The 25,022-nt window shown below is 48.2% G+C and overlaps 1 protein-coding gene across 1 annotated transcript in view; it reads left to right on the top strand.

Moving 5' to 3' along the window:
- The window catches only part of LOC144168501 (chitotriosidase-1-like), a 61,347-nt gene that overhangs the window by 29,322 nt on the left and 7,003 nt on the right, over window positions 1-25,022 (top strand). Inside the window, exons 5-6 of the mRNA XM_077697471.1 lie at window positions 13,023-13,140; window positions 18,846-19,040. Of these exons, the coding sequence (XP_077553597.1) occupies window positions 13,023-13,140; window positions 18,846-19,040 (313 nt within the window). The remainder of the gene's footprint in view (window positions 1-13,022; window positions 13,141-18,845; window positions 19,041-25,022) is intronic.

Genomic DNA, 25,022 nt, shown 5'->3' with positions numbered 1-25,022 from the left:
AACCAATAGGAATCATCATCATCATCATCATGACGCTCCAGGTCACCAAGAAACCTATTACAATGAAAGATGTTACACGGCAAACAATTCGAGTCCTCCACAGTTCTAGGGAAAAAACTATATTTAAAAGCATTTGATAGGGCAAAAATTGGGATTAGAGCATGTTCCTGACCATGACGAGTACGTCGTGCGGATAGCGGTTTAACACTGTCAGGGAGTTCAATTTTTAAATAACCACACAAACAATTGTAAAGAAAGGAAAGACTACTGAACTTTCTCCGAGCTTCTAAAGTCGAAATGTCATTTAATTGCATTAAGGTGGTCGGGTAATCAAGCCTGCGATATTTGCAAAAAAAAAAACCTGACTGCTTTTCTGTTAATACGTTCCAGATTCATGATATCTTTCTTGGTATGCGGATACCAAATAATGGAAGCATACTCAAGCTTTCAACGAGCGCAGGCACTATAGGCTAGAATTTTAGTGCGCGAGGGTGCAGATGCTAGTTTTCTTTTTAGAAACCATAGCTTACGTAATGCGGAAGTGGTAATGTCAGATATGTGGGTTGACCAAATTAGCTTGCTTGTGAGAGTGACCCCCAAGTACTTATATTTGTCTACAATATTTATGTTAGTGTCTCTTAGAGTATAGTGGAATTGACTAGGACTTAGTTTCCTGGTGATACGCAGTAGCACAGTTTTTTTAGTGTTTAACTGCATGTCCCCGTTCTGACACCGGTTGTCGATAGCGAGAAGAGCATCTTGTAAAGCCACATGTTCACATGACGAGAAAATTTGTTTAAAAATGACACAATCATCCGCGAACAAGCGCACAGACACATTTTCAGGAATGACCGAAGCTAAATCATTAACATAAATTAAAAACAAAAGTAGCCCCAGCACACTTCCCTGTGGGACTCCAGAAGACACACGAACAGTCGATGAACAGTTATTAATATCTACATACTGACGTCTACCTTGAAGATAAGCCTGAATCCACTAAACAATTTTTGTAGGTAATCCTAAACGCTGTAATTTGTATGACCACTTTCCTAGTGGCACTAGTTTAAAGGCTTTATAAAGATATAAAAACAGTACATCAGTTTTCCCAGAAACATCAAGCACACGTTAAAATTCATGAACAGTTATAACTAACTGGGTAACAGTAGATAACCCCTTCTGAAGCCATGCTGATGCCTTGATAGCACATTGTGTTCGCTGAGAAATTCATAGACGTAATTAGCAATAACATGCTCAAGACGTTCCCAACAACTGTTTGTAATAGAAATGGGGCGGTAATTCTCAAACGATAAAGGGTCGCCTTTTTTATGAATTGGTTTAACACGTGCTATAACCCAATCAGCCGGTATTTCCCCCGTAGCAATTGAAAGATTAAAAAGTGTAGCTAGGATTTCCGATAAGTATTCAGCATAGCGGTTAAAAAAAGCATTAGGAATGCCATCAGGCCCCGCAGGTTTTTTGGGATCAAGTTTTAATAGCATGTGCAATACGCCTTCTTGCGTCACTAAAAGGTCATTGTCTAAGTCAACGAATGAATGCTCAAGTTCATAATCATCGGTTTGAGAAAAAACGCTCCGGAAGTATGCATTAAAAGGTTCAGAAATAGTACGAGCGCCCGTTATTATTACACCATTAACCTTCATTTTGCTAATCCCGGTCTTAGACTCGCTTAAATACCGCCAAAATGTTGAGGGCTACTCTGAAGAAATTCTGTCAGCGTATTACTATATGGTTTCTTGCATGTGCCAAGCTTGTTTGTAGCTTGTCTTCCAGATCGTTAGGCTGGGGTGTCATTGGTACATGCTTCTTGGGAAGCCTTTTAATTTTACGTTTCATGTGAGTTAATTCCCGGCTAATCCAAGGGTTTCCACGATGCTTGTAAGTTTTTCGACACGGTACAAAATTCTCAACAAAATGACGTATGGTTCTAACAAACAATTGCCAAGAGGTCTCAACATTGTGTAACAAGGATCCGATATGGGTTTCAAGGTAGTCAATTATAGCTACATCATTTGCCCTAGTAAATTAATTTATAAGTGTGGCTAGTTGAGTATTTTTAGCTTGATCTAAAGCCTTATTCCAAGTAAAAGAAATCAGTTTATGATCAGAAATGCCCGGTTCGATTGCAACATAGCCATCAGAAAATATTTCACTTACAAACACTAAATCCAAAATCGACCCGCCTCGAGTACAGACATCCACCGCTTGCTTGAGGTCGAGCAAAAACATGATGTCAAGAATTGAGTCGCCAGAAGGAGAGCGGCAATAGCTTAAATCGTCCCAAACAATTGATGGTAAATTAAAATCACCTGCTAACAATACGTTTTTCCCAAATAAACCTAGAAGTCGATCATATAATTTGTTCAAAAACATATCATCTGCATCGGGTGTACGGTGAAGAGCACAGAAAAGGTAACATGGTCAAGCGATATTAAAAAAAAAAGGCTTTCATGATCAGCAATTTGATCTGCGAGACAGGCGTCAATGGTATCTTTTACAATAACCGCCACGCCGCCATCACGAGAGCCTCTATCCCACCTAAAAACATGATATCCAGGAGGTACGATTTCGTTATCACTTATCAGATCATGTAAGATCTCAGTAATGGCGCGTATATGTGGGTCATATGAAAAAGAAAGCTTTTCAAGCTTATCGACTTTGTTAGCTTGGCTCCTAGCATTAAAAGATATCAAACGAAGCTGGAACGTTGGTAATTGCTGTCTTAGCAGGGTGCTTTTTAACCTTTGGCAGCCATTGTCGAGAATTCGAAGTGTCGTTCCAACTGTAAAGGTGGGCACCAATACGGAGCCTATCTTCAACAAAAAATACTTCTTTACCGGCATCTTTTTCTGCCTTTGCTGACTGCCAAAGCAATTTACGTTTCCGACGCGTTTCCGCACAGTAGTCGTTTTCAATACTAATCTTAGAGCCCTTAAGTTTTGAAACGTTTTTCCAGATAGCCTGTTTTTCCCTGTAGTCTTGGAAATATAGAATTATCGGCCTGTTATTTTTATTGCATCCAAGCCGGTGAATACGAGCGACAGAGGAGCAGAGAGGGAGAACTCTTTAATGTGGGCTGGAGAGGTCAGCTCTGCTAGCGGCTATATCTCTCCTATATAGACAGAGGAGCAATTCGCACCTAACTTATTCCCAAACAATTCATCAGTAACCTTACATCGCAGATCCGATTCAGTTTCATTCTGAGATTCAGTAATACCAAAAACTATCAAATTCGGTCTGCGGGTGTAGTATTCTAAGCTGCTGTTGTTTTTAAGCTGCTGTTTTTTTTAAGCTGCTGTTAGTTTTTCAGTTGCTGTTGGCGTATTTGGAAACACTAACCGAATATTTGGGCAGAAAAAACGTTCCTGACTCAGGCAGAATCGTCAAAGCTCCTTCACTGGGTATGTTTACTGAATGCTGCCGTCTTTTCTGGTCATGGAGGTTAGCCACCCTGAGACCGACCCAGCGGCGGCGAGTGGCGTGTCTTAAAATTTTCAAAAAAAATGTTTAGAAATACATAATTTAATCGTATACAAATGCCTGTGTTAAAAAGTTTTCTATAGGTGAATAAAAGTTTCAGCCTATCAGAGTAGCTGCTAGGTTTGCACGTCACGTGACCGATACGCTGTAGTGTCAAGTTTCTAGACTTCGAGCCGCCATCCATCCAATTTCAGAAAGTTTGGTGCTAAATTAAAACTATTTCCGCCAATTTGTTCATAAATTGCTTGTGGTTACCGGGCTATATAAAGCGATGGCTTTCATATGAGCTAGACAACATATACGCGACAAAAATCAGTGTTCCGTCCCTTTAAGCACTGCAAGTCTTGCTCACCCACTCGGTTTCACTACCTCCTTAAATATACATGCCTGCATACATACATACATGAATACATACATACATACATACATACATACATACATACATACATATATATACATACATACATACATACATACATACATACATGCATGCATGCATACATACATGCATGCATACATACATACATACATACATAAATACATACATACATACATACATACATACATACATACATACATACATACATACATACATACATACATACATACATACATACAAAATCCAGGGAGCAATAAAAATTGGAAGATGGTAGAGAACACAAGAAAACTTCGAACAAGGTAGCGGCCACGATTGCAACAATCGTGGTCACTACCTTGTTCGAAGTTTTCGTTTTTACATACATACATACATACATACATACATACATACATACATACATACATACATACATACATACATACATATATTTTTTTTAATTGCGAAAGTTTGCTCTGCAGCATAAAACGGTGGAGGCTAGTGTATTTAAATGTACGTAAACAGGAAGTTTTCACTAAGAAAGTCTAAAAGGCTCCGGTGATACGGCCAAAGAGCCAACGGCTGTAGTCGGGAGGCCGGCCTGGGTAGAGTCCCACACTATGTAGTACTTGCTGTTGGGAACGTTGGAGGCCACGGCAAGTCCACAGAAGATGGTGAATGTCTGCAGTCGATGCCGACGTGGTGCAGAATGAACATGTCCGGCCAAACGGAGCCCGTCGATCCGGGGGCCAGGTGTGGGTGACAGCTGGTGTAAGAGCAGCCCCGACGCGAATCCTTCGTAGCGCCACCTCCTCGCGGCGGGTGAGCCCACCACCAGGGAGTTTTGATCCACACGGTGGAATAAGTGCACGTGTGGAGCGCCGAAGGTCTTCTTTGTCGGTGGCCAACTTTGACATTGCGTCAACTGGAAATAAGGGCAGTGGATGCGTCGTTTTAGGTATACGAGTCGCCGCATCCACCTGTTGCTGTCCAGGGGTCGATGTCCTTTGGGCCCAAGTAATCTTCACTCTGAAACTTAGGGCCGCAGCCTTCGCGTGGATGGTTTGGGACATGGGCACTTGATGCAGTACCTTCCGGAGGTCTCGGACTGCTTGCATTGAATCTGTAGAGATGTTGACAGGTTGCGATTGGTCTGGCCTCAGCAGCTCTATAGCCGTCAAGGCGTCGAAAATCGCTTTGAGCTCAGCAAGTGTTGACGGGGGGCTCTGGGGGGCGTAGTAATGGCTGGTTTGACAAAACTGCATGGCTGGGTTTATGACGGCTGTGGTAATAAGACTTCCTGAAATACTGGCGTCGACGTAAAACGTATCTTGGCCAGCACTGGATGAGAGTTGCGGCGCAACACGGCTTGACCGACCCAGAGGTTTGCAGTCAGTAATTAATATTCGGGTCCAAGGAGGGGGTTCTGGAGAGGGATCTGGCAGCGTGTTAGTTTGGAGGCCCATATACCACCTTAAAGCAGCCACAGATGTGTACACCTGCGCTTTAAGAGATCGTGCCTGTCGCCGCTGGTGAACCAACTCATCTATCGTGTTAAGGCCAGCTTCTTCCTGTAGTGTGGAGATACGCGTTAAGCGAGGAAGGCAGGTAATAGTCCTCATGGCTTCTCTATTGATGGTCTCTAGACGATCCCATTCTGCCCTTGTCATGTACTGAAACTGAGCCTGGTACGTGATACGTGGCTGCAGGATTGCACGTACGAGAAGCCTAGCCATCTCTGTGCGAGCTCCTCCCGATTTCATGGAAATCCGGCGAACTAGATGTAGCAGTTGAAGGGCGCGCCGACGAGCTTCCCGGAGCCATGGCGAAGCTGAGCCAGAGGCCGCAATGTCCAGGCCAAGGATGCGGTGACAAGTAACTTTCGTCACTGGCTCGCCATCAAGATTTAGTAAAATGTGTCGGTTTTGCAGTTTTTGTCGAGCCCTTCGATTGCCGACCATAAGTAACACGGTCTTATCTCGGGATAGCATGAGTCCCACGCGTTTGCACCACGTGTCAACCGTATTTAAAGTACTCTGAAGAGCGTGTTCTTGATCCGCAGTCTGGAAGCGTCGACCAGAGCGTGATATCATTCGCATAGATGAGGCATTTTAGATCTTTCAATGCCCCTACTGTCCAAGCGAGCGGGAGAAGGGCAAGGTTGAACGGTATGGGTGCCAGGACCGAGCCTTGTGGTACCCCGCGGCATGTTGAAAAGGAGCCAACCGCCTGTCCTGAGACTCTAATTGAAAATGTGCGGTGTGTTAAAAACGACTCTATCAAGAACACCACAGGCGCCGGGCACCCAAGCCAGCGCAGTATCTGTAGGATTACTTGATGGCTCACATTGTCGTACGGTTTCTTCACATCTAGGGGAAGAATAGAACGAATACGACAAGTGCGTCCTCCTATGAATACGGAAGTATAGAACGCTTCAAGGCCGTCCTCTGTGCCGATGTGGGGCCGAAAGCCGATCTGAGAGGAATGGTACCAACCCATGCCCTCAAGCCACCATGTGAGCCTTGATGCTAGCAGCTTGCATAAGGTACACGTCAGAGCAATCGGCCGTAGATTGCTTAGCCTATCCGGTGGTTTTCCTGCTTTCGGGACGCCTACGATTTCTGCGTGCTTCCAGAAAGTGGGTACGCATCCAGAGGCCCAAGCTTCGTTTACAGTGGTCAGTATCACCTGAAGATACTTCTCTGTGCAGTTCTTATACATTTCGTACTGTATGCCATCGGGGCCCGGGGCCTTATGTGTTCCTGCTGAGTCGATAGCTGCCAACAATTCCGCCATGGTGAAGGGGAAAACAAGACCAGCTGCCTCTTCCATGGTAAGGGGTCAGCCTGCCTCAGGGGGAAGGGGTGAAGGTCCCCCAAAGGACGAAGGAGGCGTGTCATAATTGGGGAAAAAAGCCTTCATTGCCTCCTCCGCAAATTCTTGCAAGGAGAGACCCGATGCAAGGTAAGCATTGTCCAAGGGGTTCTGCGGCTTGCGTCCTCGTTCCATTGCCTGAAACGTGCGCCATATCGAGGATGTGTTTGTTGAAGGACCGAGTGAAGCACACCAATCCATCCAGCGAGCCCTGGAAAGGCGTCGTTCATGTCTTCGCGCTTGGGCTGTCAGGTGATTAAGGTGGATCTTGGCACTCTCAGATGACGCTTGGCGGGCCGCAGTCAGTACCGCGCGACGGTGGGCGGCCCACAATCGGAGCAGATGAAGGTCAGGCGTAGGTCGGGCTTCACCTACCCAAGAGATGTGCGTTGATGCGTGCAGTGCGCTTTGTAAGATAGAAATCGGGTCATCAGTCTCTTGTTCGAAGGGGGAGAGCTGTGATCTGAACTCATCCCAATCGATGACCCGGCAGCGTGACGAAGTCGCGGCACCGGTCCTGCAGCAAGCCCAATATAAATGGGATGGTGATCACTCGCCCAGCAGTCGAGCTCCAAGTGCCTTGAGGGCGCACCGTGCCCAAGCCACCAAGTGAGGTCCGGAGAGTAAGACAGTGTGCGAGGGTGTGTTTGCCGACGAGTGGGGCTGAGAAAATCATTTAGGAGTAGAAAGTTGGCCCCCCTAAATGTGTCTTCAACCAGCTGACCTCTAGCGCTGTTCCTCGGGTAGCCCCAGGATCCATGCGGGGCATTAAAGTCTCCACACACCAGAATCGGGACTCCTAGGTAGTTGTGGCGGAGATGTGAAAGCCAGCCTAACCGAATTCGACTGGCATGACCACTGCTCGGTCGAGCTTAATAAGATACGAGAATCACCTCTGAGTGGGATAGGCGAACTCGCACAGCTACTACCTCTTGCTAAGCGGTGCACCACGCGGGAAGAGGGACCTGGGCTTGTGGCAAGTGGAAACGTACGTATACAATTGCTTTGCCAGGGGGGATGTCCGGACGCACACCCCGGCGGTCCCGAATGCTTGGCGACGTATGTACATTGAACTCCGATATTTGCGGAGCGCAGTTTGTTTCTTGTAGCAGGAGGGCCCATGCAGATAATTGGCCAATGCGCATGCGGTATTTCAGTTCACCGAGCTTACCCGTTAAGCCCCTACAGTTCCACTGGAGAACACAATACAGGTGTGTAGGCCCCGAGGTGCTGGTCATCGCGAGAGATGAGCCGCGAGCACAGAAGCCAAATGCTGTAGCTGCTTCGACACGAACATCAGGAGCTGCTGTGGTGTCATCGGCGTCTCCCTTGTGTGCACCGGGAAAGACGGTGGTGTGGCAGGTGAAGTCGTGAAAGACAAATGTGGGGCAGGTGGAGTTGGTAAGCGCTGCTGGTTGTGTCGCCGACACAGTATGGCACGTCTTCTCCGGCTGCGCTGAATTTCGGCCTCCAGTGTTGTCAGGCGTTGATCTAACGCGTCCAGTGTTTCAGTCTCTTCGGTCAGGGTCGCGTCTATACGGGTGCGTGAAGGGCGACTCTTAGTACGAGTGACTTCACTGTAAGTCGGTTTGAACTCTGGGTCAGGTTCCTCAATTTCATACGATTGTTCTTCTGTAATGTCGGTCGACAGCGCTGCATAACGATTTCATACTTCAATTGTGGTGACATTCTGTTGGTGACGTGAAGTAGCGAGTTGTAGGGTCTGCCGTTGTCGCATCTGCTCTGTAGCCTTCCGCTTGGTGGGGCACAGTGGAGAGGTAATCTGATGATCATTGGTCTTGCAAAGTCCACAAGTGAACTGCGATGTCGTCGTCTCCACCACTTCTGCAGCAGTGTATGGGCATGAAGCCTTCATATGTCCGGGGCGGAGGCATTTGTAACAGTACACTGCAGATGGATGTTACTGGCAAACGTGAAGGACGCATCCATAGTAGTACATGCGAGGCGGTGAATCGGAGGGTCCATTTAGTGTTACGAGGCAAGAGCGCCCTTTCCCAAGGTAACGGGCAGCAATCACGCGGTGCGTAGAGCACTTCAGGTCTTGTAAAAGGCTGGCCGGGTCTCCTCCAGTATCCACCCCAGAAACAACGTACCGTCGAAGGTCTGTGCCTGAAGACAGGTAGGCCTGTGTCGCGAAACTCATGTCCCTCCTTGACGGGTTTTCTTGCCGCTCGCCATTTCCGGGCCGAGATGAGCCGAACCGCGTAGCGGAGATTGTTCTCGCCGCCATTGTCGCACCCGGGTCGGCTGGCCATGTGTTTCGGGGAGAGAGTTGGGCAAGAGTGCCGCGGCCTGCAGAAAGCTGCGCCCCGGGAATTCTTGGAAGACGCGCGGCCCGGTGGACTGTGTGTGCGGTGCAGTGCGGGGTTTCCGGGGAGAATGGGCTGAGAACTGGTGATGGCCGGACGTACGGCCGGGACGCGGCGTCGGCCTTGAGGGCTGTGCTGGGGAGGCCGAGCGAACTGGCGTCCACGGCAGGACCGCTAGCCACGATTGGCCCAGGGCGTGAGGCATAGGTTAGCACGAAGTAAGTGTTCTTTCTGCGACAGGCAGAATCAGAGATTTGGAGCGTCTAGTCGCTCTTTGTAAAGATGCGCATCGAAGGGAGCGCTCTTCAGGAATTTGTTTTTAGAGAAGAGAGAGGGAAGAGCGCGAGGGCGCGAACGGGAAGACGAGAGAGCGAGAGGGAGCGCGAGTCGCTTGAGTGGGAGATCGCGGTACACGATAAGGATCGGCCGGCACGAAATATGGTAGAGAAAGAGAGAAGAGATGGAATTCCTGCACTCGAGGAGCGAGACTGGTGTTAACGGGGGCGCTCTTTCGATGGATTGAAGCGGCTTCTTTCCGGGGCACCTGTCTTATGGGATTCCTGCGCTCGAGGAGCGAGACTGCTGGTATCGGGGATAACGGAAGCGCTCTTTCGATGGACTGAGGCGGCTTCTTTCCGGGGCACCTGTTTTACAGGTTGCCGGCTCCGACCAACCCTTGGTGCTTTGCACAGATGCCTCCAACAAGTGGAGGCGGGGTGATGTTACTGCAGTGAAAAGGCACCGCGTTCCACCCTGGGAGAATCTACGAATCGGAAGTTGTTTCCGAGGGAACGGGCGTAGTCGGCAATGGAGGAGTGTCGCCTCCGGGCACTGAAATTATTCAGCTCTTACATGTACGGGAGGACCTATTGAAATATAAGACGTGTTTGGCTGTATTACCGTGAAGCTATATGTGGGTGCATGGTTCAGCGTGCCCCGTGCCGGCCTTATGTGGTTTAGTTTCTGTCAGGTTTCTGGTAGTACTTTGGGGTTCTTTTTGTTATGTCTTTAGCACGCATACTCATGGGTGTAAGTATTGATGTATGAATAGTGTGTCTTTTTGTCTCAACGTGATGTAGTTATGTAGGTGTGCGAATATTTGTATTTTTGGTGCACCGTTTCTTTGTATTATATGCATGTGTTGTACTTCTGAGGGTCGCGCCTTTCTGTCTAGGCCGGGTACTTGGTGTGATGATTTTTTTTTGTGTGTGTGTGGGTACCAGAATTTCGCTTTGTATATTTGGAATGTTAATAGGGATAACATTCTTGATGGGGGGGCGGTGTCGCGAAATTCATGTCCCTCCTTGACGGGTTTTCTTGCCGCTCGCCATTTTCGGGCCGAGAGGAGCCGTACCGCGTAGCGGAGAATGTTCTCGCCGCCATTGTCGCACCCGGGTCGGCTGGCCTTGTGTTTCGGGGAGAGAGTTGGGCGAGAGTGCCGCGGCCTGCAGAAGGCTGCGCCCCGGGAATTCTTGGAAGACGCGCGGCCCGGTGGACTGTGTGCGCGGTGCAGTGCGGGGTTTCCGGGGAGAATGGGCTGAGAACTGGTGGTGGCCGGACGTACGGCCGGGACGCGGCGTCGGCCTTGAGGGCTGTGCTGGGGAGGCCGAGCGACGACGGCGGTGAACTTCGGGCCCCCGAAGATTCCTCAAGGAGGCGACAGTGCGCGGCCGGAGTTCGCCCAAATTGCGTCGCTGATCAGCGGCGCCCCACCACAGACGACCGACAGCCTCCGTCACCCCGGCAAAATCATCAGCCGGACCGCAGCTAAGATGTTCTCCCCTTCTCCACCTTTCCTCGGACTCTTCCTATTCATCCTCTGTGTCGTATTTCTCTAAGCGGACTGCACGGGCTTATCCGCCTGCTTCAGTGCACCACGCGGTATGTGTTTCTAGCGGGCCTATTGTTAGTAGTTGGGGGAAGCCTCCAACTCCGCCTATTGTATACTCTACTGTCCCCTTCATTTACTGTCGTCTTCTCCTCGGGCTCGTAGCGGCGTGTACCGTTTCTTTCATGTGATTAATGTACTTCGTGTCGGTATCTTGGAAGCTCTGACCCCAACGGGGTGTCGACTGCATTGTCTTATTCACTCGTCAAACCTTCTGTCGGTCTGAATTTTCCGTGAATGTGAAGTAAATGTCCGTTGTTTTGAAACTGTTTTCCCGTGCCCCGTCTCGTGCCTCACGACAGCGGCCAATCAGGCGTGGACCTATCGCCGGTTAGCAGGTCCGAACCACATTCTCGAATTCGCACGTAAGGGGGAGTTGTTTGTCGCTCCTCCCGTCCGAGACATCGGCCACTAAATTATTACCTCGCTCAATTCTGGGACAGCCTGCACCGGTACAGTCAGATCTTTAGAGACCTCAATTGTCTGCAGAGATTGTAGAAGGCTAACAGCTTCCATACTGTGCATCCAGACGGAAATGGTGTTCGTGGGGCGGTGTAGGGCAAAGCACTTGAATTCACTTACATGAAGGTATGCGTCCAAGGTACGCTGAATGATGCGATTAGGGAGACTGGACATGTCGAAGGTGCACTTGGGCTTGATTATCGTCTTGTATGATGACTGGGATGACATGGACTCCGGTGGACGAGGATTGGTACGAGGTCGTCCCCCCCCCGGTGAGACGTCGATGTTTTTGCCGTCCTGAGATGGAGGGTCAGGTAGCCTTTTGGAAGCGGTTGACGTACCAGGCTTTGACGGTGACCGTGGTGCCTGTACTGTTACTTCCATCGGGCAATGATCAGGAGGCGGCACAGTCATCACCTGGGGCGCCGAGGTTAGCCGCTGTTCGGAGGACTGCGCCATAGTGTCCATCTGTTCACTTCCAAGTAGTGGAGAGGTGACTTGTGCAGGCACTGCAGTTGACATATCAATTGTTGGCAGCGACGTAGCTGCTGTTGATGCTGCGCCGGCTTCCATCTTCGCCCGATGTTGGGCACGGAGGCGGTCGCGGTGGCCGAAGCCTAACCGCCGTGCACTTGGCAAGATGCTCACCGGAGAGGCCGGGGGGCGCCGCAGCACCCTCCGAACGTGAAGCTTAGGTGCCAGGTGGTCGCTTGTAAATCTCGAAGCAATGAGAGTTCGTTAAAACTCGTGAAGAACCAGAAAATCCCCAGAGTGGGGCAGGGCCCGCCTATTCCGATTCGTCTTCTTCGTCTTTATATACACACATACACACATACATACATACATACATACATACATACATACATACATACATACATACGTACATACATACATACATACATACATACATACATACATACATACATAAATACATAAGTACACACACACACACACACTTCGGTATAAACGGGCTGGGACTTTGTTCAACTGCATGGGGCTGTTGAGCCCCTATGGTGCTGAAAATTACGCTGCTCCAAGTTTGCGCTTGGCTCCGGCTGCACGCCAGCATTGCTGAGCCTTTAAACCGCCTCTGAAACACTTCCAGTAAACGCGTTCACTCTTTTCTTCGTGTCTGGAAGCATTGTGAAAGCTATGGCACGAAAAGACACTGCGTGATTTGCTCGTCGCAACAGATACGCCTTCCATTTCTGCTCTGCTTTTGCGCCTTTCTCTTTGAAGTGGCTATCAAATGAGTTCATTGTTCCAACTGTAGAAAAGCCGGCCAATAGCCGCTAAACCACTCTAATGACGCAGTTCCAGCGGCGGAAGAATCCGAGGCCGGGAACATAAGAAAAATCCTTTGGGCGATTTTCTTGGTTTTCAGACGCGCATAGAGCAGTAACTTTCGGCGGAGGTACTTTGACACCCCCTAATTTAACTACTGCATCGACGTACGTTCTGCATGCAAGCATTTAGGATTTAAAAAAAAAGCGCTCGAACAAAAGTGTTGCACGTTCTTCTTAACAGCCGTAAGCAAACGAGGGTCAAATTTCCTCAAGGCGGACTTGCGGGCTGTAATTTATTAATCTTGGGAATTGTGTGCATTCAAATGCAGGCACTTGGATTACTTGTTTCTGATGACCTTTGACTACAAGTTGGACGACCTATCAAAAACAAAACTTACAAGTGGGCTTTACTACTACGAAGGCAACCGGAAAACAGCGATTGAAACGGTAAGCTGCAGAAAATGAATGTCGCTTTCTGTAATATCAAGGATACGTTGGCTAGGGCGAGCTCATGATGGAGTGATAATGCGGCTCTATTATTGTGCCTTTTTCTTAAAAGGGCCATGAAGATAAAATGCAAGTTTGGTTCATTCACAAAGATTGCCTCGTTAGAATCATACCGACACCACAACCTAAACTTCGCTCAAATAAGCTGTATAATTAGGAAAAAAGGGAATTGTCATGCGACCCAATAGCGCATTTCCCGCAACAAAAGCTATGATGTCATACCAGCAAGCTCTGCGATTGACCGAGACCGGAAAAAGCAAACGCGAATTAGGCAGAACTTATAAGCTTGCCGAACTAGCTATTTGTGCTTAAATTTGCACATTCGCTTAGGACAAATTGCGCTTAGGGCACATTCTATGAGTAAGAATGGTGGGGCAAACAGTGGAAGTTACGAAATCACACGTGAACATAGAAGTACCAATGCGTACTGCTTGCTGTTGGTACTGCGCGCACTATGCTTCGTTTAGATGCGCAGCACTGCGGGGCTTTGGGGATATCTCTGACGACACTGGACGATTGACGCGAGCGACAGTGTCTTACGCGACCATATTTGTCGAGCGAGCACCATGTTTCAGGAAACGTTTTTTTTTTCTTCATGAACAAAAACAAGCCAAGTTTAAATACGGTCACAAACAAACCAAAGGCAGAAAACGGCTTGCCGCGGCGTTGTGGTACCGTCTAGGTTGACTAACAGTAAGCAAGTCTCTTCTCCCACGGCCGGACTCGAATCTTTTTCGGCGCTCCCCTTACGGCCTTCGCAATCCCAGCCCGGCGCATGGGATTTTTTCTGACGCGTAGTTTATGGGGTGACCGCACGAGGGCAGCACCACCTCACCGCAAGTAAGGCCCCTTAACCGCAAGTAAGGTCTTAGGGACCTTAACCGCAAGCTCCGCGTCGCCGCGTCTCCCCGCAAGGCAAGAGCGGGCTCAGCTTGAGCGTAGACAACGTAACCAGTGAGCTTCCTCGGCGGCATTTCGTAATGAAACGGGGTTTTTGCTGTAACTGATGTGGCCCAGATTTTTTTGTTCATATATATAAACGATATATATGCAAGACCATTGTTTACACAATAAGACAAGAAGAAAAGTTGTTCACGTATATTCGCTTGCAACATTCCTGACTTGAGGCACACCATGAAAAATAAATTTTTATTTGGTACCAAGCTTCATACACTTTGGGGAAAGTAGCATATTTTGTATAACTATATCTGAATAAAAAAGCAACAAAGCCCACAAGAACTGCCTAATGTAGACGTGTAAAACGCCAAAAATTACACCAAAGATGAAGAAGGACGACAGGGACAAGTGCTACTTCCAACTAGCATTAATCGTAGCCCAGGGACGCGGGTTCGATTCCCGGCAGCGGCGGCCGTTTTTCTGGTGGAGACGATAAGCGAAAACGCCCTTGTGTTCAAGAATTTGGGCGCATGTTCAGGACACCCAGGTGGTCAAAATGAATCCGGAGCACTCCTCAACGGCGCGCTCCTGTCTGTGCAGCGTTCGTGTGTTAAACCCCATAATCAATCAATCAGCATGTATTCGTGAAAACTCTCATATATCCCCAAAAAATGAGCACATCAGAAAAAATTAGACTCCACGGCGTATATACCCATCTGTCAGGCAACCACATGACAATATTTTTTGACACAGCTCGTGATCTTACAGATAACAACTTGGCAACAACCGACAATCGTGTGACACCCGCTACCACACACACACACAAAAATTACCCCACCTTCCCGCGAGGGGAATCCTGTGGAGATGCGACGCATCTTGGGGGTTCACTTGGTGTTTCCGTTGGGTTGATTCTCTAATTGCGTGAAACGTGTGAGGAACGCGTATGATGTATTCTTTATTTAACACGCGGCGTTCAGCATCGGCCGCTCGCTTCTCGCGTACGGCAGCGGCTTCAGGCTGACGAAGTTCAGCATCGGCCGCTCGCTTCTCGCGTACGGCAGCGGCTTCACGCTGACGAAGTTCAGCATGGGCCGCTTGCTTCAACCGTTGGCGTTCGGTATCACGTTTACGAAGTTGGGAATCGGCTGCTCGCTTCAATCGTTTGCGTTCAGCATCACGTTCACGCCGCTTCGCAGCCTTGTCTTCAGTGGTGCTAGCATTCCTGTTATCACAGTGATCGGAGCTTGTTACGGTTGCGCGGGCGATAGCAGAATTGTTAGGCTCCATTCAACGCATCGATGGAAATTGGAACGCCGGTGCTGGAACGACCGCGGCTATGACGCAACATGGCGCGGCTATGACGCAACACAATCCAACACAATCCACTTTAATCCAATCCAATCCAAATCCAATCCAATCCAATCCAATCCAAGCCAGGCCAATCGAATACCATCCAATGCCCCTCGCGAGAGAGTGTTCGCTATCGGAGAGGAGAGGGGGTGAGCGGCGGAGAGCGCAGCTCGCGCGGCGAGGAGAATGGGGGAGTGTGGAGTGTGGACGGACAACAAAACGCCTTATGGAGGGACAAGGCGAGTGAATGAGATGCAGTCGCATCTAAAAAAAAAAAAAAAAAAAAGGCAGAGAAAGCTGGCTGTGGCCGTTTGGAACTATTAAGGGGCAAGATGAGCAATTCCTTTGGCCGATAAACCCAAAGACGGCATGCTTATGAAAGCGTCACTAAGGCGAGCCATTTAAAGCGTCCTGATGCTTTCTTTTGCGGGATGGTTTTTATGCTTCGCTATCCCTGCAGTCTCGTTAAAGAGAGCCGTGTATTTGCATTTCCGGCAATGTGAACTGAGCTTCCCAGTTCAACCTTACTAAAATACCAGTGGGTCCACTCTTTACGTTTCGCAGATGCTTCCGCGAGCGCACGTTCAGGCATCGTGATGTCTGCCCAGCGTATTTGTGACCGCATGGTACTGGAATTACAGGTCTACGATGCAACACAAACTTTCCAAGAAGTCCATCCTGATCTGCACAATACAGTGCATCAGGCAACTAAATATGAAACACGCGTCCTGAAAAATCAGACAGGGTGGAAAAAATACGAAGACAGACCAGTTGTCCAGTTTTCTGCAACTATGTTCCAATCTGTCGTTTACAGATTTAAAAAAATATATTCCTTGGGAGCTCGTACCCCGCGGGGCGAGTTTTTCCGGTTCATTTTGCGGAAAATTGGTGAGGCCTGAATTTTACTACAGCTTGGCAATATTCTTTGACAAATCGTAAATCCGATTGTTGAGTCTAAAGCAGTTCAACGATGAGGCTTCGACTGAGCAAATAATGCTAGCTTGTTCGAAGGCAACAGCTCTACCATAGGGCGTTCACTATGTGATTGTACCGATTTTAGGTCCTTGCATTTAACTGTAGAACACGAAGCCATTTCTCCACAATGTGGCTGATCTTCAAGACACCTTATCATGACGCCGCTGACCAACGTTACTAGGTTTGCTGCTGGCGGCTTACTAAAAGCAGCGAATGGCAGTATATTGTCACGAAGACAAGGACGAAGCAGTTATCTTGAATGAGAAATACGTTTATTGGAGCGAACTTGTGCTCCCCTAACAACTCAAAAGAATACAGAGGCGGCGAAGCAGCGGTCAACAAAGTGACTTGCACAGGCGAGTGTCGTCGAATCGAATGCCGCGGCGTCCGCACTGCAGGCTTTTTATCTTTCGGCGCGCGTGGTTCTCGAAACGTCGATTCGCATCGAGAACATAGTAGATCCAAGAAGATTATTCTGGGCTGTTCACGTTAGATCGGAATGCTCTCCCTATCACAACAGATAACACATGCGGCACAGAAAGAAAGAATGGAACACGCGCTTCCCTTGGCGCAGAGATAACGCAGACCGGCGCAGCCGGGCGGTAAAAGCAAAACACAAATAAACAAACCCAATGTATGGTTCGCGGCAATATTCATTGCAGGATGTGCAAACATGCACTCTCCGCTTCAAAAATTGTTACCCATGTGGCAAGTACCCAACGCTGCGGCGCACACACCGCGCCTGTGAACGCGCTCGGCGGCGGCGGACCAACGGTGGCCTGGCAGCGCCACCCCGAACTTGCGGTGGCAGGCAGCATTGCAAGACGCCCCATTGGGAAGGCCGTAAGGGGAGGAAAGGGAGTCTAGTCCGGCCGTGCCGCTCCACACCAAGTTTAGCTGAAAGACCTATTCTTATGATGTCATTTCAAACGTCGTACAAACGCAATTTTTGGCGCGATAATCAAAATTGTAGCCTATATTGATTATTTCGTAGCGAAATAAACCATCGTTTGCTCCCGGACAACCACTGGGGGGACTATAGAACACGCAATCTTTCGAATAAAACAAACTTGCGTTTTGTCTTCATGGCCCCTTTAAGGAAGATTTGTGTGTGTGGACTTGTTGGTGTAGTAAAATCCACATAAAAGGGGTAGTTACATTTTTTACGCAAGAAATACGGGGACCACCTTGCGTTGTTTTCCGTTTTAGTTCTCGAACGTTGCTCGACCAGGTTCCAAGGCGATGGGAACTATGAAATTTAAATGCAGAACAGTAACTTTATAGTGCGAATTACACAAAAACTATTTAGCGCACCGAAACGTTTTTCATAGTGTTCATATCCATGTCGACCCCTTGCTCTATGCTAAATGACACTTTAGTCGTTGCGATTTCTTATGGTTATATTAGGTTCCTGGGCGACCGTCTTTTTAAGACAGAGGAGGAAGAGGAGTAAAAAACTTTGTTCAACTGAAAAGCTGGCAGGTGGGCGGGGTCCTTAGTCCAGGACTGCGGTGGACTTCGCCTTTCAGTCAACCATGGCTAGCTGTTTGCGTCAGATCTGGCAAGTTTCACTCTACCACTGCTAGTAGGTATGACTGGCAATTGGATTTCCGTTTGGGTTATTCTGGCAGTCCCAGACTCGCCAGTGGGAAAGCTGGCGATTAAAACGCCTTTCGAGGCTGTAATAGAAATGAATGAGTTACTAAAGGTCAGTTCTTTCGAATTCAACAATGTTGCAGTTTGTCTTAGTGAGCCCTTTAGTGTGTTCTATAATGCGTTATAAGCCAAAAACGCCCGTCTTTATCAAAAGCTGAAAGTGAAACCAGAAATTTCTGGGTTGTTTCTTACATTTTTTTTACGTGAGCATTTAGTCACGGGAATGAGAAACGCTGAGTAGAGGAGCGGTTCATTTCAGCAGCAACCCAACATAATCTCGCCAAACGTTGCGTACAACGCACAGTGTTAGTCACTGAGGTCAATGCTTACAGGTTCGCTCCTCATTATTCCATATTTTAAGCTCTAACGCATCACCCTTCAACAACTCGTTATACGTTTTTACTCCGCAGCAGAGCTACCGAGAAAAAGAGTCAATCGCGTGCGATCACCAATGTTTACGGCTTGGTGAGGGCGTTGTCAACCTGTCGAGGCTGTTACGATTATCAGTTTACGCATAAACACCAACTTTTGTGTTGTCTTCGGTTTTCCCTGACGTTATCGTAGGGCTACCTTAAAAATAGGATCGCTCCATGCTACGAATCAAATGCGCATTCGTAGATATGACGCGTTCTTTTCGTTGTCTTTTGCTTTTTGTTGCCAGTTTCTTTTTATGTGTCAGCTGAATTCGTCTAAAAAGCTACACAGATGTAAAAGTATTCGTGAGTGAACGCAGTGCCTGCTCAATGGCAACACCCGCGTGCGTCCAGGAATCGTGCCTCGACAGGTGGGTCAACGACGACGTGCCCAAGTACAAGATAATTCCAGGGATAGCGACGTATGGTCGAAGCTTCACACTCAACAACCCGAAGAAAAATGGCGTCAGTGCCAAGCTCAAGAAACACCACCCTCTGGGCTATGGCGCAAACTTTACGAAAACAGACGGCTATATGGACTACGTCGAGGTGAGTTCTGAAGTTGCTTCAACAACACAGAAAAAAAAACGACGCTTGAATAACTTGATGCAGTTTCGTGAGAATATCGTTTAAACGCTTGGTTCGTCACCTTTTAAAGGGACCCCGAAAAACTTTCTTCAAGTTTTTTTTTCGAAACCTCAAATGCTCCCGGAACGTTTTCAGCAAGCTCATCCACAACTTAGAGAAGGGTTAAATATAAATATAAGAGTATAAATATGAATAAATTAAAATAAATATTACTGTTGTACGCCCTCCAGGTAACCCAAGAACTTGCTTGGATTTTTAGGAGCGAAGCCCCTTAGGGGCTCAGGCTGTCGGCGTCTCCTGTCGTCGTTGTCATCGTTTCATGTAGTGACGGTACTAAAACACCGGGGCACTCGTTTTCCAACGCCTCGCGCTAGAACGTTTTATCTCCGTGGGAAAAATGCGCACTAGAAGAACACACCGAGACACTCGTTTTCCAACGCCTCGCACTAGAACGCTTCGTATTTCAATGGCACGAGGCGTTTACAGCAAATCTGTATACCTCTATCCAATAACTGTTTCTCCGTGGGCAAAAACTTCAAGGCGCCAAGAGTACACTTACACAGTGCAGGCTTCACCCCTCCCTAGGTTTCACGTTAGTTGAGGTGGCCCGAGATTTTTTCCTATCTTTCATGGTCCTGGCGCTGTTCGGACGTTGGAATTACGTCATACGAGCTTATATCGTGACCATTGGCCGTATTACTTTTAATTGCAGCAATAGGCGCATTTTTTAGCCGCTTTGAAGTAAATTTACACAAAAGCAAAACAGATGGTGGTACGCGTTTCTGCTGCAACGTATTTCTGCGATATATAACTATAGCTTTCGTCGTGCCTTTACGTAGTAAAGCAACATGGCGCCACAGCATCACTGGAGGAAAGACCGTGGCATGGGCGCCCGTGCACAGGGCCTGGGCTTGCGTGGTGATGATGTCACGCGCGTCGGAGATACCGGCAATGCTGCAGCAGCGGTATGGGAAGTGTAGTGACCACGGTGGCATACGTGTCGGCATAGTGCGGCGACACTGCTGTAGTCTGACGTCATACAGGGTGCAATAAAACAGGGATGTGCGTTAGAGCACTACAAGAAACCGGAGATAGCGAGACGTACGAGATGCTGCCAAAGCAATAAAGCGTTGTATCCAGCCATAAGCAGGTTCACACGTCCAGCAATGACTTCGCTGAATATCCACTTTCGCCAGACCCGACTGGGGGGTCAGTCTTATTTTTCCAAATATCGGTAATCGCGATCTTGCACTTAAAGCCAAACCCTCGAACTTTCCTAACTTTCGTGTGATGGGTGTGTACGAAAGACGTATTTATTTTGTTAGATTTTTAGCGATTTATTTTAGGTGTTACCTGTTTTTGTAAAATTTCTGCAATGATTAATCCGACTTGCGATTTTATAACGATTAAAAATTTAATTCCACTGATTATTCATTTTTGTGCAGAGGCAGGGCTTTACACGACTGGTATTTTTTACTATTTTTTTGTGTTGCGATTTTTTTTATTTGACCATTTTTGCCCAAACCTTGTGAGGGCGGTGTACAATAAGATTGAGGTTTCGGCTGAGGTTAGTTGAGCTTTCATATTTTAACTATTTATTGAGAATCTGCATTGTTATTTTGAAAATTATTTTGATCAATTTCCTCCATTTACACTATTGAAGCGATAGATTTGTCAACTTCGCCCTTTGTGCCCTTTTGGGCAGATACAGTGCGTTACACTATTGGCGCTGTCGGGCACTCGGCAAAGAATGCGTTACATTGTACGCATTCAAATGTGTTGATTTACAGCGGTAAGCCAAAGGTAGGTTAGGCCAGGTCGGATTACTTTATGTTGCGTTCACTCACTCACTCACTCACTCACTCACTCACTCACTCACTCACTCACTCACTCACTCACTCACTCACTCACTCACTCACTCACTCACTCACTCACTCACTCACTCACCCCGCCATGCATATGGATTGAAACCGAAGCTTCAACAAATATTTTCAGGTAGCCGCTCACTGTTCGAAATGCTATCGCTTGGGAAAAATACGAGCATTTAATTACCTTTATACATTGTACAGTTGTACATTGTACCTACCACTTTACTTTGCGGTAGTAGTAGTCGTGGTGAAGTGCATTCTCCTGATCTGGCAACCGTGATATGGGGGGAGCGATACCAGTGCCACGTGGTCACGTCCACTCTCTAAGGCGGGAGCATCAGCTGCTGATCCAGCGCTGATTGCCTCACCCGAAAAGAAGAAAACCCTCGATGTCCCCTACGCATATAACCAAGCTCATAAACCCAGTTTAATACATTTGGCGATGAGTATGGAATGTGATATGAAGCGGAACAGTACCGCCACAAAAGGGTCAACAGTTTAAAGGTGACAGAAACGTAACCGCCCCCCCTCCCCTCCCGTAAGCCACGACGCGGAGGACTCCTCGGCGCCAACTAAAGGTACGGCGCCATGTCTCACTTCGGAAATTTGCCTGTCTTTGAGGAGCAATCTAGCGAAGACTTTTGTTCGTACGTTAAACGCTACGAGAGCTGTGTGTCGGGGAACGACGTCTCAGTGACAGCAAGTATCGAGACATCATATTGTCAACGCTGTCCCAAAGACATTTATGCTGCTGAACTAAAAGGCCCAATCGCGCCCGAGAAGCCAAAAAAAAAAGAAATAGCTACGGCTTAGCTAAGCTTATCCTCGATATGCAAAGCAAAAGCTTAGCTTAGTCTTGAGGAGTCTTGGTTTCACTTGGTTAACCTTTGATTGAGCTCTATTTGTTTTACTATTCGTACAAAGCCGGCTTTTGTCTATGGCGGTGGTCCCGCTTCCGGCGTTTTCTGAGCCTACACAGGATCCTACAGGATCCTACGGCGATCCTACACAGGAAATGAGGAGCGCTGTAATGGATTCCTCGGGATTAATTTCGACCATTTGGAAATGGTCAAACGTGAGTCAAATTCTCGAACACTGCAGGGGTATTTTCGCTCTTCGCCTACATCAAAAAGCGGCCACCGCGGCGCTCTTCCTGAGTTTCCGGCAAGAACTGACTGCGCAGTCACACGAAGGACGATGGGGGAAGCACGAGCGCCGCCGCCTGGCAGCCGACCAAGCGGCGCATGCGTGTGCCAGCAGCTGCCGGGCTGCGAGGCTGCGGGGGCGTCGGCTGGCTACCATCTGAGTGGCCACTTCCCGCCGCAGCCACCGCCGCTCACTTGAGCAGAACTGACTGAAAACGGGGCCTTGTGCGCAGCGCTGAAAGCGGGCCCGGAGAGTCACGTGATGCGCTGCAAGAGTTATGTCGCAGCTGCGGTCAAATGAAGCTGAACTTGCGCATTCACGGCAAAACCACTGGACAAAAGTAGTAAAGCTTTGCTTTAAAAGCTACAAAGACCTCACACTCACACTGGGGCCTCCACTTCAAGCCCGATCCTGTTACTACCGCCAACCAGTTCCGTTTTCACCGGCGGACACAAGAGGAGGGAGAGTCGGTCACGGACTTTGCAGTTGCGCTTCGGGGCCACGCGTGCACGTCTGAATTCAAGACATTCCTCAACGAAACATTACTCGATGGATTTGTTTGTGGACTTCGTGAAGAGCGGTTTATTCAACGTTTCTTGCCGCAGCGAAAGTTACGTTCCAGTCGGCGTTCAATTTGGCACAGAGTTTGGAGCTCGCCCGCAAGGTCACCCTTGCATTGCATGAATCCGCAAACGAAAGGGCCCCATTCACAAGGTTGTAGCAGCAAGGTCGTGTGCTCCCCGGAAGGATTCAGAAAGAAAGGAAACCAACAAGAAGGACCTGGATGCGGCACCACAGGTCAAAATGCTAGACAGTAAGCTAACAACACCAGGATGCCATGCTATCGCTGCGCAGGACGACGCAACCCACCCAAAGGCAAAATTAAGGAAGAAAAATGCCGGAGTTGAGGACTAGCGGTCACCTTGCAAGAACAGGCAAATCTTCAGCACGAGAAAATGCAGTGGATTCAACTGAAGCAGCTGAGAACCTTTTCACGGTTAACACGGCTAAAAAGTGGATAACGGGTATTCGAATTCCGCTCATTTTGGTTACCAAGTCGGTGACAATGCTATTGGACACCAGTGCATTTTGCATCTTTAGTCGTGGAAGCAGAGTGCGAGAATGGCTTGCAGAGTTTGCCACCAAGCAGGATAAAGCTGACTTCATTCGCAGGCGCAAACATCCCCGTCAAGGGAGCAATCGACCAACCTGTATCCTATAAAGACAGAGACTACAAGCTCCCCTTAGTCGTTTTCAAACGTCAGCGACCTGCATTACTCAGAAAAAAAACTGGCTGGAAAAGAATCAGGTTAACTGGCATGAAATATTCAAGATATATACAAACAGAAACACGTAAAGGAAGACCTTTTCTGGAGAAGGAAGATGTAGCCGGACCTGCAAAAGCGAGTCATGGGAACTGAAAGACTTCCAAGGAGTCCTCCGCAAGCACAAATACCTCTTTAGAGAATGTTCTGGGCGGATTAAACATTTTCAAGTCCAAGTACGAGCTAAAGAAGGTGCCGCGCCAATCTTCCACTGATCCCGCCAGGTCCCCCGTACTTTGAAATAGCCAGGGGAGAGCGACTTTTGGCGCTCGACCAAGAAGGCATCATCTCAGGAGTGGAGAAAAGCGAGTGGGCAGCGACACTACACTCTTAGGCAAAAAGGACTAAAATAGGGACTAAAATACAGCCGTTAGTCTTCGCGGGCGACCGTTCATCTTCAAGGGGGAGTATGTGCGGCAGAGTACGTGCCGTGAGCATAAATGCGGACTAACTGTTCGTCCCCGCCGATCTATAAGGAGTAACGGGAAGACGAAACGCACGCAGTTAGTCTCTCTTCTGCGTCGTTAATCCCCTAATGGCGTCGTCGTTGCCCTTTCGCGCATATGTCTGCGAACAGTTTTATATTTCCAAAACACAAGCCATTGCAGTCACTGGGTGCTTTAGATGGTGCCACGGGAGAAACTACTGATGTTAGTTATAAGAAAATCGCCTAGGGTCAGTAGAGCGGCGGGTAATGGCAAGGAGCGACGAAGCGCGATTGCCATACACGCTTCTCGGCGAGGTTATGTTGATACGCTGTGTTGCATACGATTCGTGCGAGGTAATAACGGCCAATGAAAGCTTTCAAGCGCCTTAACAGTAACGCAAAAATTAGTGACAATTGCAAAAGTGTATTCCTGAGCGTAATGAATATGTATATGTTTAACAGACGAGAAAAAACGCATGTTGCTGATGACAACTGCAAAACAAAAATGCTCGCTACAGGTAAGTGTCTCGAAGTTATCTTTTACACTCGGTACATAATTGCCTTGGGCACCAAAGCTACGGCAATGCTGCAACTGCTGTAAAACCCGTTTACATTTCCCAGTCGCAATCGTCTAGCGACGCGAATTTGAAGAATTCAGGGTAAGCAACACCGAATTTGCTTTCGCCGATGCAGGAAAACATGGCATGTTTCCTTATTCTGACACTCACACAGACGACACCTTTCACATACGTTACATAGAGCACTTAACATATGTATCGAACACCAAGAAAGCACTTAGCTTGCGCTAATTTGTGCGGAAACAAATGAGTCGTCCGATCGCCCAGCTACCTATCTCAACTAGGCGACGACGAGTTGATTGTTATTTACGAGAAAAACATATATGGTTGTGAGGTTCTACTTCGAATCGAACTGAGCAATAGTCCCTAAACCTAGCAAAGCGCTCAGTGCAAGGCGCAAAACGCGGTCACGTTCGCTTGCACAGATAGAAATTCGGGCACCCGTTGCAATGGATCTGTTGCGTTATGCACGGAACTACACGCTCTACACTTGAATTACCGCGGCTACCACCCGGCGGCGTGGTCCAGCGGATAGCGCGTCGGGTTTCTCGTGTATATTCCCGGTCGTCAGGGGTTCGATCCCTGCCTGGGTTTTTTTC

This window comes from Haemaphysalis longicornis, unplaced genomic scaffold (assembly GCF_048455015.1).
Source record: "Haemaphysalis longicornis isolate Haplotype H1 unplaced genomic scaffold, Haemaphysalis longicornis Haplotype H1 scaffold_2, whole genome shotgun sequence".
NCBI classification, from domain to species: domain Eukaryota; kingdom Metazoa; phylum Arthropoda; class Arachnida; order Ixodida; family Ixodidae; genus Haemaphysalis; species Haemaphysalis longicornis.
Note: the sequence above shows the minus strand (reverse complement) of the source record. Positions and strands in the feature narration are given on the sequence as shown.